This window comes from Diabrotica virgifera, chromosome 8 (genome assembly GCF_917563875.1).
Source record: "Diabrotica virgifera virgifera chromosome 8, PGI_DIABVI_V3a".
NCBI lineage: Eukaryota > Metazoa > Arthropoda > Insecta > Coleoptera > Chrysomelidae > Diabrotica > Diabrotica virgifera.
In genome coordinates, this window is record NC_065450.1 from 102,692,314 (window position 1) to 102,713,125 (window position 20,812).

Consider the following 20,812-nt stretch of genomic DNA (forward strand, 5'->3'; position numbering starts at 1 on the left):
TAATAAAAATGGTAATGTGCTTTGCCCCAGCTTGTAAACACTATTGTGAAAGAGGGATATGTACATTCTTTGTGTTTCCAAAGGAACTGGTTAAAAGAATAGGTGGATTTCATTACTAAGGTAAGAAAATATAGTGAATAAAAAGAACTGATTTATCGCCCGGCCTCGCTACTTACAAATTATTCCACCATGAGATGCACTGTCGAAATATCATATCCCCTCCATGTCCACCCTCCGAGCGGATAGAAAAAACACAAAAAAGCTATAAAGCTTGTTAAATGACAGTCAGAGGCTAAATATGATTATTTTTGTTCTCCAAGCTATTTGATTTTTATTTGGAAATAATTGGAAGCTATTTTGGATATAATTGGAAGTATCTTTGGATGGTGAAATTATTGTGAAAAGCAATAGTTTTAAGTACCTAGGATCGGTATTACAGAGTAATGGAGAAATAGATGGAGATGCATGCAGTAGAATTAGGGCTGGATGGATGAAGTGGAAAGAAGCGAGTGGTGTGCTGTGTGACAGAAAAATTCCAATGAAGCTGAAGGGAAAATTGTATAAAACAGTCATAAGACCGGCTATTATGTACGGAACTGAATGTTGGACAGTGAAAAAGAAAGAGTAACAACGAATGCATGTGGCGGAAATGAGAATGCTTAGATGGATGAGTGGAGTGACAAAGAAGGATAAAATTAGAAATGAGTATATTAGGGGAAGTCTAAGTGTGGCATCAATTGATGTCAAAATGAGAGAACATAGTTTAAGATGGTTTGGTCATGTTCAACGTCGAGACGTTAATCAACCCAATGCGAAGAATAGCTGAAGTGCAGATTCCTGGAAAGAGTAGGAGAGGAAGACCAAATAAGACCTGGGGGGAGACGATAAGGCAGGACATGTTGGTAAAGGGGATTAACATTGATATGACCCAAGATAGAATTGTGTGGAGAAATGCAATTAGGGAAGCCGACCCCGCATAGGGATAAGACAAAGAGAATGATGATGAATTGGAAGCTACTTTGCTGTACATATACGAAATGAGAACGTGCAAAGCAGGACGAAGGTGGAAGATGTAATTGGAAAAATTGCACACAAATGAAATGGAACTGGATAGGCCACGTGGCACGGCAAAACCACAAAATATGTACGAGAAACATTGTACATTGGAGACCACGTCAGCACAGTTGTAGTAGAGAAAGACCACAAAAACGATGGCTAGATGACATAAAAGCAATAATAGAGAGAAACTGGCTCCAAATAGCACAAAACAGAGAAGAATGGACAACTGATGTGGAGGCCTTTGTCCAGAAGTGGATGCAAACAGGATGAAGATGAAGAAGAAGACTTTGCTTATAAATATAAGTAACAAAGAACTATAGTAAGATTAAAATTCATAACAGTTTATAATGGTTTGCTAGTTACAATTGGAAATTAAACTCAGACGACTTAGCTACTAAATAACTAGAAAATAATTTTATGATAAGTTCATCGTTTATGTTTGATTATTGTTCTATTATGTTCTTTTCTTTGCCTTTATACGTTACACGATTTTATTTTTGATTGCAGGTGTAAAACCCCACGAATGCCCTACATGCGGAAAAAGTTTTTCACGAAAAATGTTATTAAAACAACACCAAAGAGTACATACCGGAGAGCGACCATACTCTTGTCCAGAATGTGGAAAAACATTCGCCGATAGGTCAAATATGAGTTTGCATGCTCGTCTACACACAGGTAACTTAAAAAATAATATGTGTCATTACCTGGTAAAAGGTTGCCGTTCATTTCGTGGTACATTAAAAATTCAGTAGTATATAGCATAGAGATAGTATTATGTCTATAATACATGTCTATAGTATTATGTATGTATACCTATCCCTGTTTAAGTTTATGTTGTATCAGACTGCAAACAATTTCTTAATCGTTACAGTAGTGGAAGTTGTGGAAGTGGAATAGTAAAAAAGTTATATAGCCTAATAAAATAAAAAAAAGTCAATATGTAAATTCGTACAGGTTAAAACAAATTTTATATCAAAGTTTAGGTGGGTATAAAAGATATTTTCAAGAAAGTATCCAAATCATACAAGGGGATCATTGTTTAAATAATTAAAAAGGGGTCATTTTTGCAAAAAAATTACTTTTTTAACTGCTGAGGTCATTCAATTACCAACGAAGGTCTATAGGATTTTTTTCTGCAAAGTTGAAGAGTAAATATTTCTCATAAGACTTACTAAATTAAATTTGACCCCTATTTATTTAAATAATTATACATAAAACTTTAAAAACAAATTTGCAAAAAATTATTTTTAGCGTTTTAAATAAGCACTATAAAATATCTTATTTTACAAACTAAGTTGCGCTATGTTACCAGTATCAAGCAAAAAAAATTGGTCGAAAAATATTTAATAGTTTTTGAGATATTGAATTTGTTTATTAAATGTTACTATATTTTCAATTGCAAAAACGCGGTTGTTGCCAAAGAAATATTCACCTGCTTAAGATCTCAATATTTTTATTATTATGTATATTTTCAATAAATGTACTGATAAATTCAAATTTCAGTTAAACTCCCCCTAAAATGGCATTTGAAAATTATTCAAATTTGTTTATAATTTGTTTTTTTAATAACGTCGCGGGGATTAAGTATTTTGAAATTACGTTTCAATCATTGGGTTCCTGGATTTTTTTACTAATTAACAAATTTTTTTTGTCGTTTTTCTTCTTCTTTTTCTTCTTGGAGTTATATTACTACGGGCCCTTTTAGGGTTAATTTTATTAAGAATGTCGAATCACTGAGTTGTAGATTCTAGACCTAAAAATATTAAGATTTAACTAAAATCTTTTAAATAAAATGTGGCTAATTACTGAGTTACAGGGTGTTCTATTTAAAAATTTAAAAATTATTGTTACCAAGTACTTTAAAACTATTTGACGTATCCTTATCATACTTGGCAGAAAGTGTGGCTATTATACACCCTATTAAATTGTGATTAATAAACGTTTCTAGCTAGTGCCAGAGACGTCTAGGGGATAGTGAATGATTGACCCTTCCCAAATTCTAAGCCACTGAGTGAATTACTATTGTAGCGAAATTTTTCGATTCTCCAATACTTTGTATGTAAATAACTTTATTTGTGTTGATAAAGTCATCAGTTTGAGAGATATTGGAAGTTTAAAATGAATGAATGAATGAATCAAAATAACTATGCCGTTTCATTTATAACGTCCAATATCTCGAAAACTAATGACTTAATCATTACCAGTAAAGAGTATATTATTTACATAGAAAATATTGGAGAATCGAAAAATTTCGCTAAAATAGTAATTCCCTCAGTGGCGTAGAATTTGGGAAGGGTCAACCATTAACTGGCCCCTGTCGTACGCTTCTGGTGGTAGCTAGAAACTTTTATTTATCACAATTTGGTAGACTGTATAGTACCCACACTTTCTGTAGAGTATGATAAGGATACGTCAAATAGTTTGAAAGTACTTGGTGAAAATAATTTTTAAATTTTTAAATAAAACACCCTGTAACTCAGTAAGTAGCCACATTTTATTTAAGTGATTTTATACCAATCTTGATATTTTTAGGTCTAGAATCTACAACTTAGAAATTCGACATTCTTAATGAAACTTAACCCAAAAAGGGCCCGTAGTAATACAATGCAAAGAAAAAAAAAGAAGAGGAAAAAAAGACAAAAAAATTTGTTAATTAGTGAAAAATTCCCAGCAACCCAATTATTGAAACGGAATTTTAAAATATTTAATCACCGCAACGTTATTAAAACAACAAATTATAAACAAATTTGAATTATTTTCAAATGCAATTTTAGGGGACAGTTTAATTGAAATTTAAATTTATCAATACATTTGTCGAAAATATACATAAAAATAAAAATAATAAGATTTAATACAGGTGAATATTTCTTTGGCAACAACCGCGTTTTTGTAATTGAAAATATAGTAACATTGAATAAACAAATTCAATATCTCAAAAAATATTAAATATTTTTCGACCAATTTTTTTCTTAATACTGACAAACATTGCACAACTTATCCTGTAAAATAAGATATCTTATAGTGCTTATTTAAAACGCTAAAAATAATTTTTTGCAAATTTGTTTTTAAAGTTTTATGTATAATTATTTAAATAAATAGGGGGTCAAATTTAATTTAGTAAGACTTATGTGAAAGATTTACCCTTCAACTTTACAGAAAACAATCCTATAGACCTTCATTAGTAATTGAATGACCTCAGCAGTTAAAAAAGTAATTTTTTTTTTGCAAAAATGACCCCTTTTTAATTATTTAAACAATGATCCCCTTGTATGATTTGGATACTTTCTTGAAAATATCTTTTGTACCCGCCTAAACTTTGCTATAAAATTTGTTTCAACCTGTACGAATTTACATTTTGATTTACATGGAGTGTAATTTTATTTTACTAGACTAATATTATTTCATGAGTTTATAACGAAAAATCTCTAATAATTAAAGTAAAATAATCCTCTTTCAGGTGTGAAGCCCTATGCTTGCAATGTGTGTCCAAAAAGCTTCACCAAAAAGCACCACCTCAAAACTCACATGAACTTCCACACTGGCCTCAAGCCGTATAACTGCCAAAAATGCGGACTGGCTTTTTCTCAGAGTAGCAATATGAGGACACATTACAAGAAATGTTTACTAAAATCTCAGAACGCTGAGTCTGATCGTAACAACCAACGAAATGACGAAGAAGACAAGAGTGTGTCATAGTTGTTGCTGAATAGAAGTAAATAACAGGTAGGGTATTTATTCAATTTAGTTCAAATGAAAAAGTAAAACAAAATCATTTTATCTGTTAAAATGTTAAAATATAAATTCTTACTGGTACGTATATCAATAAAACCCGCTTTTTAGTATCTTTCTAATGAATGTATCTTTAATATTACGGTTGACTGGCAGTAAACAGATCACTCTGATTATCATTACATTTTTGTTTAATGAAAATTGTCCTTGTCGTCTTGATAAATGGAAGATCTTTAATAGTAAACGATTTCTTACATCTTGCATCGTGGGCAAATTGCAGAATTTAAATATAACCAGATTCTTGAAGATACGACCATGCATACTTGCGTGTGGTTAAAAATACAAATTGATTGCTTCTCCGTCTTCCGTTGTTGCTTGTCACGATAAATTATTATTAATGTATGCGTCGATGAAATTTATTAGGATTGTTATTTATTTAACCAAAATTTATTTTTTGATTGGATCTTATCAGCACTTACAATATCAAATTTAGCTTCATTTTTCTGGTCATTCATGTCGTTTGTTTTGATCATACTACTGCAATAGTTTGCATAAGCAACGCCGATGATAAAGGGCCTGCGAGGGATGCACTGTAGGCAAGCTCCTCTATGTGGGGCGCGACAAAAAAGGCTTTGTAGATTTCTTTCTGCTAGTATTATACAAAATACTAATAGTATAGAGAAAATTATTGTTTTAAATGTGGTTTAAATTACAATCATAATACCTACGCTTTTACGTGTTTATTATTTTTGCATCCCACACATTATAACCCTTACAAAGGTTATTGGCTAGCTCAGCCTGGCGTAGGTCCTGGGCTGTCCCAAAATAAATCACTTTTCCAAGGATCTATATCTAACCTCCAAGGGCGGTTAATCAATAGAATTTAAAGATAAATTCACATATTCGTTTATTAATACAGGTAAACTAAATCACATAATACGCATTTATTGCTATAGTAAGGGAGCGAAGTATGCTAAATGTACAGTCACTCGAGCGCTTTGGGGACCTATTGGGTTGTGAAGAGTAGGTCCTAAAACCAAACAAAGTTAAGTAAAGTTTTCCATTTTAGTGGGGACTTTCCATTTTTAATTTAATTTTCCATTTCCAATAATCGTTTTTTTTCGATTATAGCGCCATCTATCCATAATTTGAAAAAATGTTTCGAATAAAAGTTGCTTATTTTGTAAAGAATCCAAATCTGAAATAAAAATTTGGGGCTTCTATTTAAGATTTTCAAGTATCCCCCCACCGCACCTCCGTGGGGGGTCGTGTTTGGTACCTTTCGATAGATTTTTCAAAGATATTGATAAGTGTATTTTGCAGTTTTTCGATCTAATGTTTATTTTGCGAAATATCGCGGTATTTGTATTTAAAATTTTAAATTTACCCCCCACCCCTCTCCGAGGGTGGGGGAGTAAAAATCGCTTTTTTTTTGTGAAACTTTTTAACTCGCCCATTTCAATACCCCGCACAAATCGTCAGATTTTTGAAATATACACTGTTTTGCATGTCCTTAACTTACCTTATCTTAATCTGACACTTTCTAGTATTTTTAAGGATAGTTTTTTTTCGGGACCACAATAATGAACTACCTCGTATTAAGAGCCAATATATGGTATAGGTACATCTGCAGGGCACCAGGTTTCTCCCCATATGATAATCTGACGCGCTCGAGTAACTGCAAAAATCCCCCCTTGGGCTCCCCTACCACTATTTTAAAAGAAAAACTAAAGTTGTTAACAAATGAAATTAATCGTCAAAAAAACTATTTTATTGTTCAGTAGCACTTTGCTAATGTTGGACTGCAAGAGGGCTACTTATCTGCGTTGGCTCCGGCGAGGGATATCCGTGCCGTCCTCAGATCTTGAGGGAACTTCGGCTCACGTAGCCTCTGCTGGTTGGAGGTGTTTCAGATGTATTGCAGTATCGTCGGCAACGGTGCGGAACGGGGCGGCTAGATTAGTATTGTTATAATACAGTCACAGCATAGGAATAGGACTGACTACACACTACACAGTTGTTAGGAGGCTCTCCCCAGCGACCCAAATAAGGTGGAAAAACTTCTTGTATTATAATTCCGTCGGTTTTAATTGTTTGAAGTTTTATTCGGAAGACAACAAATTATACAAAGGCACTCTTTTTTAAGTGGTTAACGTATGGGAGAAAAACTAGTACGGACGAATATATTTGATGCTCGCTAATTACAATAAATAGTTCAGGTTTTAGAAAATTATTATTTGAAGTACGTTAAAGGAATAGGACAGAAGCTAGAACAATTGAAGTTCTGAATAGCAAATGGGAACTTAATTTGAAATAAAAAACTACAGAATGAAATGTAAACTAAAACGAAAAAGCTTGGAACGAAAATTAATTCAAATGTCAAAGAAACAAAATAAAGAGAAAAGCTATATATGAGAAGTGAAATACAAAGGAAAGTAATAGGAGAAATTATAGAAAGGAGATGGAACGTTGTAACGTTACAACATGTAAAATATATGCCCTCCTCCGGCGCCAATTTGTAAAGTGTAGCTCCGTTAGACACCAGACTCAGTAAAACACAAGTTAAGTTGAGAAAAAATGTAGTGTGTACAAGTAAATAACAATATAAAATTAACTTCTTTCTACAATGAAATAAAATCTCAATCCCAGAGAAGGTTTTGATAATGCCAAGACTCACTGTTGATTACCTGCGAACAAATACATAAATACAGTTAATTGACGTCACAACACGACGCGTTATGAACATGCATATGTGAAGTTACTACTACTAATGAAATAAAAAATTTTAGTAGTTCCAAAATGACACAAAATCTAGGCATCGGATAAAAAAGTTTATTTGAAGAAAGTGTATTTTTTTGTTCTTCTTAATGGCGGTACAGGCTCGTTTTTTTAATATTGTATTTAATTACAGAGTAATTTCCACATATTAATATATTTTTCAAATTGGGCTCTGTACCGCCATTCTTTATTATATTACGAACACGTGTGCTAAATATCTCGAAAAATATTCAAAACTACAGCCGCAATCTTGGAACGCGTTTTGGCTACCTGTTGATCGCTACTGTTTCCTCTTAAAATGCGTATTTCATAGGTCTTGAAAATGAATGCTTTAAAAAAATTTTCCAACTATTTGCAAAAAAGTTATGAAACAGCAAAGTAAATATACGAATTCTCCGTTATTTATAATTTGTTTTAATTGTTTTAAAGCTTAAAAGTGAGTCTATGGTACAATCTAATTACTCACAAAGAATGTCAAAAATTAGTGCAATGGTTATATTTTAATCAAAGATTAAAAATACTTTTTTTTGTAATTTTTAGCGCGAAAGTAGGCTTGATACAGAGCCGGAGATAAAATGTTCACTCGAAGTGACTGACACGCTTAAACTCGCGCGAGTTGTGTATGTGGGCGGGTAGCTACGGTACTGTATTATTCTACTTTCGCGCGTGTAAATTACAAAAAAGTATATTTATAATCTTTAATTAAAATATAACCATTAAACTGATAATCGATATTCTTTTATAAATAATTAGCTTGTACTTTGAACTCACTTCTACGCTTTGAAAGAATTAAAAAAAATTATAAATACCGTAGTAATCGTATGTTTACTTTGCTGTTTCATAACTTTTTTGCAAATTGTTGCAAAAAAGTTTTAAGGCATTCATTTTCAAGATATTTGAAATGCGCATTTTAGCTATTTCTTAAAATTATAATATAATAAAAACTTTCTGAGAAACGTTAATTTGTTTATAACTATTTTTTTTACACATTTACGGACTATGCAAAAAAATAAAAAATTTATATTTTGTCGACAAAATGTTAAATAGGCATCTCATCTTTAAAAGTTTCAAAGTGTGACCAGTGTATCATAATTATTTTGGTTATTATTGCGACTGTAATTTATTAATTAACAATTGAATTGTTGCTAAAATATTCGTTTAATTTTCACCAGCTTCTGGAACTATAATCTAAACCAAGAAGGCTTTTAAGTCACCAAATTATTTAATTATTGGTAAATAATTACTTATCTAAAACTTTATTTGAAAGTTAAAGATTTTGTTGGGAAAACCCGCACTTTTCGAGGAAAATTTTCGTCGGAGCAGATCGGGAAAACACGTCTCTATGCAAAATTTAATCACGGTGAATTTTTATTTGGGTGTTTTTGTTGTAAAGTTAAAATCTTCGGAGTTATAGAGCAATAATTGAAAAAAACACGATTTTCGGGCGCCATTTTGTTTATAAAAAAGTAGCACACTATCTGAGGACTTTGCATACCTATATTATTAATAAATAGGATCTTATAATTCGATTCCAGCAATAAAATTGCTGGTAAATAACTTTTCCCACAAATGGCCTATTCTCCGATAATCAGCCCAGACTATATACACACATCAAATAGAAAGGACTGTCGGTGCGAGTATAGGATAGAGATGAGACAGACCACAGCCTCCTACAGTTACAAGCCATGAAGTAGAAATTTGGCAACGTCAATGGGTAGTCCTATTCGAATGTGGCCAGCTGATTGCAGTGCATTGAGAGCTATGTATAAATTATATTTTTTTACTTAATATTAAGTGTTTTTATGTGTCTAGGCAGTTATTTAAGTTATATTATTGGACTAATATTATTGATGTTGTAATTGTACTACAATGTAAGGGCTTATAATATGTAGCTACGGATTATGTAAACTTTACAAAAATAACGTAGGTATTTGTGAACAAAGCGCAAAATATATTTATCTTGTTGCATAAAAAATCTTAAGCAATATATTTTAAATAATTTTACTAAAAATGAAAATAATAGTAAACATGCAAAAAAAAGCAGATAAACGTAAAAATAAAGAAATAAAAGGAATTGTTGAAACTACCCAAAAAAAGAAAATTATCAACGTTAACAAAATAATAGTCATTTTTAGTCAAGTCCAATTTAAGCGGTGTTCAGACTGATTGTTATCTCTCAATATGTTTCAAATCAGTATCGTTAACTTTGTAAAAATACGGACTTGATCTCAATACGAAAAAAACAAAGTACATGGTAGTCAGTAAGCGCGAAATATTAAATGCACAGTAACCAACAACTAATTGACAGGGTCGACAGCTACACATACCTTGGTACTTGGTACCAACATAAACAGCCAGTGGGACCACTCAAGTGAAATAAAACAACGCATAGGAAAAGCGAGATCAGCGTTCATAATGATGAAGTCTCTTTTCAGAAGCCACGATTTACCTCTTGCTACCAAAATCTCTATCATCAGATGCTATGTATTTCCTGCGTTATTATACGGAGTAGAGGCCTGGACTCCTGGAAACTTTCCGAGGTTTCTTTGAGAAAACTCGAGGCATTCGAGATGTGGTGTTACAGGCGCATTTTGAGAATTTCGTGGGTGGATCGTGTGACTAATGTTGAGGTTCTACGTAGAATAGGCAAGGAATGCGAGATTATTAACACAATCAAAGAGCGCAAACTGGAATATCTTGGCCAAGTTATGAGGAAAGAACAGAGATATGGCTTGTTGCAACTCATTCTTCAGGGCAAATATTTGGAAAGAGAAGACCAGGGAGAAGAAGAATATCTTGGCTTCAAAACCTGAGAAAGTGGTTTAATACATCGACAACCGGACTGTTCAGAATAGCAGCAAGCAAAGTTAGGATAGCCATGCTGATCACCAACATCCGGAACGGATAGGCACCTTAAGAAGAAGAACTTTGTAAAATTTACTAGGTATTTTTATTGACAGTAATCGTAAATGGTCCTTGCATACTGATTCCCTAGAAAGAAACCAGCCACAGTAACTAGCCTTCCTTAAGAAATTTGCTTTGCAATAAGATCTGTTTCAAAGGAAATAAATTTATCATCTGCAAAAATGGCATATTTAACATTGTTTAAGTATCATCTTCGATATAGGCATAATTTTTGGAGTTATAGTACAGCTGCCCAATTTGATACTACATACTTTTAAATTACAAAAAAGAGCAATTCGTTATCGATTTGATAGACTTTCCTCTTTATATATTTTAGAAACTGTTTGTTGGATTCACAAGCATCTAAACATTTTTCCTGAAAGACCTGATCATGGCTACTCTTTTTAATTTTACTAATTTAAGATTGTTTTGTTCTGTTGGTTTATATTTTTATATTATTTCACTTTTTTGTTAGCTTTGTCCATAAAATTGTACAATTTTCAGTGACAATAGTAATTACAGTGTTAATTTAAGTTAGAATATAAGCCCTCCGTTTGTTGGTTTGTTACTGTAATAATAATAAAATTAATAACACGTATAAGGTGTGGACTCAGCTAGAAAAGTATCGAATTAAAATCGAATTAAAAGTATCGAAATTAGTGTTTTTTAAACTTTAAACAATATTGTAATAATGCTTGATTTACGACTCCCTGTATTCGTTTTTTATTGTTGGTATACTGAGTACATACCCGTATTTTCTCTTAATCTGCTAGGTAGGTACTACACATTGTTAATTATTAAAACACTAGATTTTAAAAATTAAAAATATTGACTATTCCTGTACATTTTAAACATTTGTATGAAAAATTAATATTATTACTAGCAAGTTTAACTTATTTATTTCATACCTTCATTTTTAAATTTTAATTTAGTTAAAATTTCTCTTATTTAAACAATTTTAAAAAGAGATTCATGCATTTTATTTAAAATATTCCGTTATGAAACGGACCACCAATGCTCCTTCGTAGGACTACCTAAATCATATGTTGCGACGTTGCATTTTTACTTCATGGCTTGTAACTGTAGGAGGCTGTGGACAGACCAATCAACATTCGATCTGGTAAGGAACGGCTCAGCGATTAATCAAAACTTAATCACTGCGACAGAACGGTTTGGCCTTACCGGTTGGCTTTCAATCGGTCCCTTTAGATTAATACTCTTTAGTTGAACTCTTCCTCTATTGTAACGAAGCTCTTTTTATACCGTTGTCGGTGCTCCATCTCCACCGCGTGTCGAATGGAAGTGGTAGGTAGTGGGAGCGCGTGTGTACGCAGCGCTGTCGAGTCGAATACTCGAGCCGGAGGCGCTATTGTTTTTACCTCAGGAGATGCCATCATTTCAGTATAAGTTTTTATTGCGTTTGGAGAAGGTCTTTTCATTATTATGGCCTGAAAAGATTTTTGGATATTTGATGCCTGAATGCCTTTTCTATCAGCACCATACCCTGCCCTGTTCCTATGCCACCCTGCATCTATTACTAACCAACATGATTCCTGTCATTTGACATGTTCTTCGTGTTCCACTGATTAAAATGCCCAGTTGGTGATAAACACCAGTCTGATTTTTGCATGAGAGTTTAACGAAATAGTACCAAATCAATTGGAAGTTCTGTCGGACAAAATACATGGAACGTTTTCGTAGTCTGACGTTCCAAATTTTCAACTTGTTCCACAATTAAAACTTCCCCTGTTCCAGTGTTCTTATGCATCAAAGTTTGTCTGACTAGTTGGTTAAGCTATTAACAAATTTTCAGCTTGCTATTAATCAACTTTTTTTTGGTACGCGGGATCCAGGTGTATAACAGAACAGATAAGAGAATCGTGCTCTTAGAAACCTGAAACAGGCTTGTCAAAATGAGAGTGACTATTTCTCTATGTTGACTAATCAGTTATTTAGTTAGTTCGATTTCTTGTTAGAGATAAAAAATTTTAGTAGTTCCAATATGGCACAAAATTTAAGCATGGGATAAAAAAGTTTATTTGAAGAAGGTGTATTTTTTTGTTCCTGCGTCCTGTCATCTTTAGTCTTCGATTATCTCAATATAATGAAATATTTCCGCCACTAATCTTGTAATTGAACATGCATAATATATACACTATTTTTTTCTTTCCGCAATTACGTCCAAATCACCTATCCATAAAAACTAATACAACCATGCATCGTTAACTGTATCGTTTTATCTTTCCGACAATTTTTTCCATACCTAAAATAAGACATCCACTTATCAATCCAAAGTAAATTGAAACAGATACCGGCGATATAATTGATAAAATGAAGATTTTCTGAAAACTGCCTTTTTTGTCGACTGATAACCAGTTTGAGGAATCGTTGAGAAATCCATCCATGTAATAATGACACCAATAATCAGATATACCTCTTAAGGTACTCAAATTAACATTAACTAGATGTATCTCGTAATTGAAGAATTCACGTTGCAAACCGTTTGTGTTGAGAGGTAGCACCGAAAATGGTTAAAAACGATTCAATTAGCATCGTTGATCATAAAAGGTGTAACATCATTAATCGATTTAATTTTTTGTTGCTTAAATATGTTTTTCAAGATTAATATAATAGGGAAGTCAATATAGATTTTGACTTCGGAAAAAATCAAACAAGATAGAACTTTTTGTAATTTGATTAAGAAATGTTCAATAAACAAGATACCAAAAAAGGTCTACTCCAGAAATGGGTGCTTCATTTTGTATTAAACAAATGAACTGCGAAATTAGTTGTTTTTTTAATAACTCCGAAAATATAAATCTTGGAAAAAAACTGACTTGACCATTGAAAAATTCAGAAAATTTTACAAAAAAAACCATATATAAAGATTTTTCTAAAATTAAATCTATAGCTCCTATAATTGTTTTATTTATAACGCTAAAGTCACCCTTCTCACAAACATTGGTGCACTTTAAACTAGCGTTCGGCGAAGAGCATGATTGAGTTATTTTAATATAATTCTTTAAGTAATGGATCAAATGAAATTCTACAAATTGAACATGAAAGAAGAACAATTAAGCTATCTTATGGTTGTAATAAAAAGAAATAAAATGTATGGGCATAAGTACGGGGGGGCGGAAAGTGAGACTTACATGAATTTTGTTTAAAAATGGTTTAAAAATATGTAACTATAGGCGAACTATAGGAATTTTTTTAAGCACAAGGTGCAGATTCGTGAATTGCAAAGTTTAATCGCAAAAGTTGAGTGGCAAAATTTAAAATTTGTCTTATTAGTCACGTTTATGTTAAAACGTAGAGTACAAAGAAGTTTTCTGGAAAGTTTTAGTTACAAATGTTTAATAGAAAAAAAAATGGCGCAACTTTTACTATAGAAGTTATACATCCATAAAATAACGCTTATTTTTCGAAATACTGACTATGGTCGGTCATAAGTTATGAATTTTTAAAAATCAAAGGTGCAGATTTGTGAAATGCAAAGTTAAATCGCAAAAATTAAGCGACAAAATTTAAAATTTATCTATTTGATTACGTTTATGTTAAACCATAGAGTTCAAAGAAGTTTTATGGGGAGTTTTAGGTCTAGATGTGTTACAGAAAAAATATGGTGCAACTTTTAATTTTAAGAAAAACGCGGTTAATTTTTTTTACTGCAAAATTGCGATTTTGACAATTATCTCCCACCTAAAATTCAAAATAAACTTGATTTTCGTTTTCAGCACATAAAGTAAGGCCAAAATTAGGCATTCGCCACCAATGATCAGTGTCTCGAAAAATTGGCGTTATTTTGCACCAGTTGCACTATTTGTTTTCTATAAAACATTTTGATCCAAAACTTTCCAGAAAACTTCTTTGTTCTCATGTTTTATTTTTGAATTTGATTTAAAATCTATATTTCAAATTTTCACCGAAATTCACGAATCTGCACTTTGTACTTTAAAAGATTCATAACTTTTACTAGAATAAGACTAAAAGCTTAAAGCAGAAACCATTGTCTTCAAAAAAGTGAGCGAAATATAGTGTACAAACTTTAGAAAAAAATATTAAAACGGCGTTGTAGCGAGCTAAACGCAAAAAAAAACGTAATTTCATTTTTTTTTTTATTTTATAGAGTACAATTGCAATTTTGACAATATTCCCCCACCTAAAATTTAAAATAAATTTCATGTTCGTTTTCATCACGGTCAAAAACATAATCTAAGTATGGTCAGTATCTCGAAATATAAGAGTTATATTGGGGATTTCTAATGTCGATATTAAAAGATGCACTATTTTTTTTTATAAATCATTTTGATCTAAAACTTGAAGCACGGCAAATTAGCTAAACATGTGATGTACATAAACTTAAAAAAATACGTGCTACATAATTTAAAATCGCACCGGCGGCTCTAATCATCAAGAGATTTTAGGGTGTGAGTTCATACAATAATATTTATGCTAGAGAAAAGAAATTATTAATTTTTTGGGCGCCATTAATAGATCAGAATCTATTACTATTTATCTATATAAAAATTACAAAAATGTTACGAAAAAAATGGTATCCCTTTGACTACTAATGGTACTTACCCTTGTTGTCTGTAGTAGGCTGCGTTTCCTAATACAATAAGGATACATAGATGGATTGTGCGAACAGAAAAAGACGAAATAAGTTTTAACATAGTTACCATTTATTTAGATAGAAAATAGTCATTAAACTGAGTTGATTAGAAAAATAAAAAAATAAGTCTTTCGCGTTTCATCTTAAAAGTTCAAAAAAAAAAGAAAAAGGAACGAAACAGTTTATTGCAAAATACCTGGTGATGATCCATTGTTGTTGAATTGCTGGAATCAGGTTAGCTCGCCAGAGTTGTGGATACGACGAAATCACTTTCACTTTTCACTTTCATTTTTAGAGTTAAAGTACTGTTACATAGTTGTTATTATATTATACGAAAAATAAAAATTCCATAGTTCTTTTTGTTTTATGAAAAGAAAATAACTGTATTCATGATTATGAGTGATACTTCTCACTGACTTGATAATTAAACATATTTTATTTAGACCATTGTCTTAAAAAAGAATGGAACGGCGTTCCACGAAGATTGAATTAAGTGCGGTTTATATGAGACATATTAAACGGAAGTCTTATCCGCAAATGTTGAACTAAATTCTGTTTGAACGAAAAATATTACACGCTGTACTAAGAAAACTATTATTTTATCGTACCGGACACAACACAGAGAATATACCGGTATGGTATTTAAGACAACATATCGCACTTGCGATTTTCACTACAGAATCTTTAAGATTCCATTTTGCCTATTTAGGCACAGACAAAAAAAAATGCAGGTCTTTACTGCATGACCGCTAGAACTTAAGTTTTTTCCTTCTTGTCCTAATCCTCGACAAGATTCCTCTCTGCTCTCTATATTCACCTCCCTTTTTCACAGCTATCACCTAATTGACCAATAATCATCATTCCGAAATTTTCGTACCAATCACATAGCTGGGAAATAATGTTTAGACCAGCCTTATTATGATCATACGTTTCTTTTTCGGCCAATCACCACGAGTGTCCTTTTTGTAACCGTTTAAGGATTCCCACGAAAGTTACTGCGTTGTAACCTTGTGGAATTTTGAGATTTCTATCACTCAAACACTTAGCAATCTTTCCTATTCTTCTTTTTATGAGGCATATCCTGTGCAAAGTAAATAATTCTTAGGAAAGCTGTCTTCGAGCTCTAAAGTGTCTTTGTAATTTTACTGCCTGCAATAGCTAAATTATCAGCTTAGGCGTCTAGAATTTCTTAAAATATTAATCCTTCCGCTTTCTTGTGGGTGGCCCAAGAGAAACGCGTTGGGAAGTACATTTCGTCTTACTTCTATCTATAACGACAGAGACGGACTTTTGCGATATTTAGATTGTGATTCTTCCAGCCTGTTTCACTGCCTCCCCCACGATTTCAACTTCGTGCTAACCAGTTTGAAATCGGAAAAGGAACAAACAAAAAAAAATGAAACAGCAAAAAAAAATGAAAACCAACATTTGTTAGTCACCATATCGTAATATCGTTCAGAGGCCTTAGGCTTTCTCTAACGATCAATACATGTCTTACAATCTAGACATGGACGCGTTAATCATAACACAAAAAATTCACAAGAATACAACGACGCAATTCGTCATCGTAGACACAAAAAAATAAAAACACAAAAATAGGGCAAGATATGTTAACGTTTTTTCGGATGCATAGGTTTCTTTCAACCTAGACTAACACCACGAATAACATAAGAATAATGATGTCTTAGCATCATTAACGCCATAAAAATTAACATGTTATCCTTGACTTGGATGCATAAAGTCTCTCATTCATGACTTATTCCAGAGATAACACAATATAATAACGCCATAAGCAGTTATTATTTACGAACAAAAAAACAAAAAAAGGAGTTACTGATAGTTCTAAGTTGGACCTTGTAATTCTATAAAGATAAGCCTGTAATTAGTTTGTTGTGGAATAATGGACACATTGCTTTTCAGAAACTTACTACTCTTTCAAGAACAGGGGGGATTAGGAAAATATTGATATTTTAACTTCGTTGTGGTAACCAGAACAAGCGATAACTGACGCGTATCATACGCCTATCATAGGAACATTTTCGGTGGGGTCAACTTAAGGTAGGGTCATAGTCGGTAGAGTCTATTATTCAAAGTTACACAACCAAACGGAAGTTTTAGGAAATGACATAGGAAGTCATCACCTAAGGTCTGTGGCTAAATTACGATTATGAATGGCTTCTCATTCCGACGAGTCAACTGGCGGGAATCCGCTCACTTCATCCCTAGCCTTTCTCAGTGTCTGGCCATCCATACCGTAAAGGGGTTAGACAACATATTTTAATAGAGGGGCTGAAATTCATAGGTCCTTGAAGTAAGAATAAACTTAGGCAAAACAAATAGGTTCTATTACGAACTATCACTAGTAACTGTACTAAGGACTTCTGATATCAATCTAGATACCAAAAAAAAATAAAAAACATTTTTCAAAAAAAATATAAAAAACATTTGCCCTAAGCTTAAGCTGGATTGCATATAAGCGAAGGTAATATATCCTAGAAAGATACCAAAAAAAATAAAAAAATAAAAAATCAACTTTTTATTATCAAAAAAAAGTTTTACTTCTATATCGGACTAACGCACGATATAAAAACATTTGAAGAAGGATTTTTAATATGTCCTTTCAACAAAACAAAAAATTTTATTCTTATAACTAGGTAAAACAGTTCAAAGAACTGGGGTGTGAGCCAAACTGAGTTGCTCTGGAGATCAACGTGCGGAATCCCCTACACTACTTCCAGAGGCTCGTCTCCTTCGCGACAACATCAAAAAAAAATATATCAAATAGATAAACATTGACCGCAGCGGGATAATTCCCTACTATTGGTCTACACCACACATCAAAAAAAGGTTGTCGAGGCAGCTCTAAAAAAATTAATGCGCGTCTCTCGTCCTGAAGGGAACGAGGCACTTGGGGACGGTTTTGCCGAAGCAAAGTTGTATTCAACGTACTACGTACTAGGGTATCAGTGCATTACTGATCCCACGCCAAAATTTGTTGGAAGAGAAACAAATCCCTTCTAGGAAAAAGTTCGCAATTTGCGCGACTTTTCCTTTAACACGGACCACGGAGGAAATGGGGTGTCGCTAAAAAAATTACCGAAGTATTTAGATTATAATAGGCTTTCAGATCAAAAATTCATATGTCCAAAATCATTTATTTGAAATCACACTTTCCAAAATTGAAGAATTTCGACTAATAAAAAAATTTGGTGCACAAAACAAAAAAATTATTTCTCTCAAAAAAACTTTAAGCACCTGTACTATAAAATAAAAAAAAATAAAAAATATCTAAAAAATTATATTTAAAGTTGGTTCATATCGCCCTGTAAATAACGGAATATACATTTCTATTCGCTATCGGACAAATCTGAAGCATCTGACGAAACATTGACGGATGAATAAGCTTTTAAATCTTTAATATGCCAATTTCCAGCATTGGAACCATCTGGATTCCTAAGAACGTAAACTAAAGAGGATAGTTTTTTAATTATGGTACATAAAATATATTTGGGAGCCAATTTTGCCATGAAATGTTTCGGGGCGCTAGATAAAACCATATTTTTTCTCCAAACTTGATCGCCAACGTTAAACTGTACGTCGCGTTTACGCAAATTATATGTTTTTGCATTTCTCTGATATGCACGAGACAAATTTTTACGCACGGCCGTGAAAACTTCTTTTATTCCCGTTACTTCGGACGCGTAATTATCGCGATCACCCGGTAGGATTTCTATATCAACAAAATCATGGGGTATTTGACCGTAGTAATTTCCAGACAACGTTACGTGTCTAGCAAAATTTAAAAATGCCGGTGTAAATTTGGTTACTTCATGTTTCGCTGTGTTCATGGCTTGCCGAATTTCATGTATGTGTTTGTCCCAATCGCGATGTTCGTCAATATAACTTCTGATTGCCGTACCAATAGTACGATTGCTCCTTTCAACAAAATTTACTTGGGGAGAATAAACCGCAGAGAACCAGATTTTTTGGACTGCATATCTCTCACAAAGATCTTTCATTATTTTACAATTTAAATTAGAGGCATTATCACACATAAGATGTTGTGGAACTCCAAATATGAGAAACACCTGTTCCTCTAAAAATTTACAGATATTTGAAGCAGTAGCCTTGCGAAGAGGATGTAACAAAGTGTACTTAGAAAACCAATCTGAGACCACCAGCAACCACGTAAAACCGTTTCTACTTCTGGTTAAAGGGCCTATTAAATCAACGGCGATAATTTGCCATGGGTATTCGGCTTTTTTCTCTTTACCCATTTTACCCATTTGCGCCATATTTGGTGCTTTTTGTGCTCCACACGTTTTGCAGGCACGGACATATTTAACAACATCTCTTCGCATTTTTGGCCAGTAATAATTTTCTTGGATTCGAGCAAGAGTTTTATAAACACCAGGATGGGCACAAGTTGCAGGATCATGACACGACTTAATAACATCCTCACGTTGAGGTTTGGGAACAAGGACTTTCCACTCGATTAAATTTGAATTAAAAGGAAGACAAGCCGGAATAAATTTGTATATGAGGTCGTTCTCTACTTTCCACTGTGGAAAACTTTCTGGGTTAGACAAAATCTTTGTACGCAAATCATCGTACCAAGGATCGATGCGATCAGTATCAACTTCAAGATAAGCAATTTGATCATTCTCATGAATCCTACTAAGTGCATCAGGCACCTTATGACATGCTCCTTTACGATGGACGATTCGGAAATCAAACTGTTTGAGACGCATAGCCCAACGAGCTAAACGGCCTGTGGGATTTTTTAAATTTCTAAGCCATAACAACGAATAATGGTCAGTGATGAGGGTAAATTCAACACCATCTACGTAAGGACGAAATTTTTCAACAGCAAACAAAGCTGCAAGGGCCTCTTTCTCGGTGGTTCCATACGAACGTTCTGCTCTTGTCAAAGACCGACTAGCATAGGAAATCACCTTTTCTCCACCGTCTATTTCTTGAGTCAATACAGCTCCTAGACCGGTGTTACTTGCGTCACACTGAATAGTGAAGTGACGAGAATAATCGGGTTGTACTAGAACTGGGGAAGATACTAAAGCTTCCTTTATGGCGATAAAAGCATTCTCAGCTTCTGATGTCCAAACTATAGGTTCTTTCTTTTCCTTTCCTTTCAAAAGATCATTGATAGGGGAAACAAGGGTAGAAAAATCTTTGACGAAGCGTCTATACCAAGAACAAAGACCAATAAAACGTTTAATCTCCGTTGTGTTAGTTGGACGGGGATAATTAACCATAGTGGAAATTTTGTCGGGGTCCGACCGAAGAGAGTTATCACCAACGATATAGCCTAAATACTTCAAAGTTGTTTTGAAAAATTCACATTTGTCTACATTTATCGTAAGGTTAGCATCCTTTAGTTTATCTCGCACTTGTCCTAACAAGGCAACGTGTTCCTCAGCAGTGGAAGAACAAACAATAATATCATCCAAGTAAGTAAAAATAAAAGGTTCGAATTCTGGTCCAAAAATCTGATCTACTAATCTTTGCTGGGTCTGAGCACTATTACAAAGACCAAAAGGCATCACAGTAAATTGAAAAGATCCACGGCCAACAACAGCAAAAGCAGTTTTTTCTCGCGAAGATGGATCAAGAGGGATCTGCCAAAAAGCTTTTTTCAAATCTATCGAACTTATATATTTAGCGTTACACAATAATGACAAAATTCGGTCAATATTGGGGAGAGGATAT

At 33.1% G+C, this 20,812-nt stretch overlaps 1 protein-coding gene across 1 annotated transcript in view; it reads left to right on the forward strand.

Annotated features, from left to right (window-relative positions):
* Positions 1 to 20,812, forward strand: part of LOC114333307 (zinc finger protein 782-like) — a 476,554-nt gene that overhangs the window by 337,602 nt on the left and 118,140 nt on the right. The window contains exons 6-7 of the mRNA XM_028283167.2: positions 1,567 to 1,734; positions 4,517 to 4,782. Coding sequence (XP_028138968.1) covers positions 1,567 to 1,734; positions 4,517 to 4,755 — 407 coding nt within the window. The 3' untranslated portion in view covers positions 4,756 to 4,782. The remainder of the gene's footprint in view (positions 1 to 1,566; positions 1,735 to 4,516; positions 4,783 to 20,812) is intronic.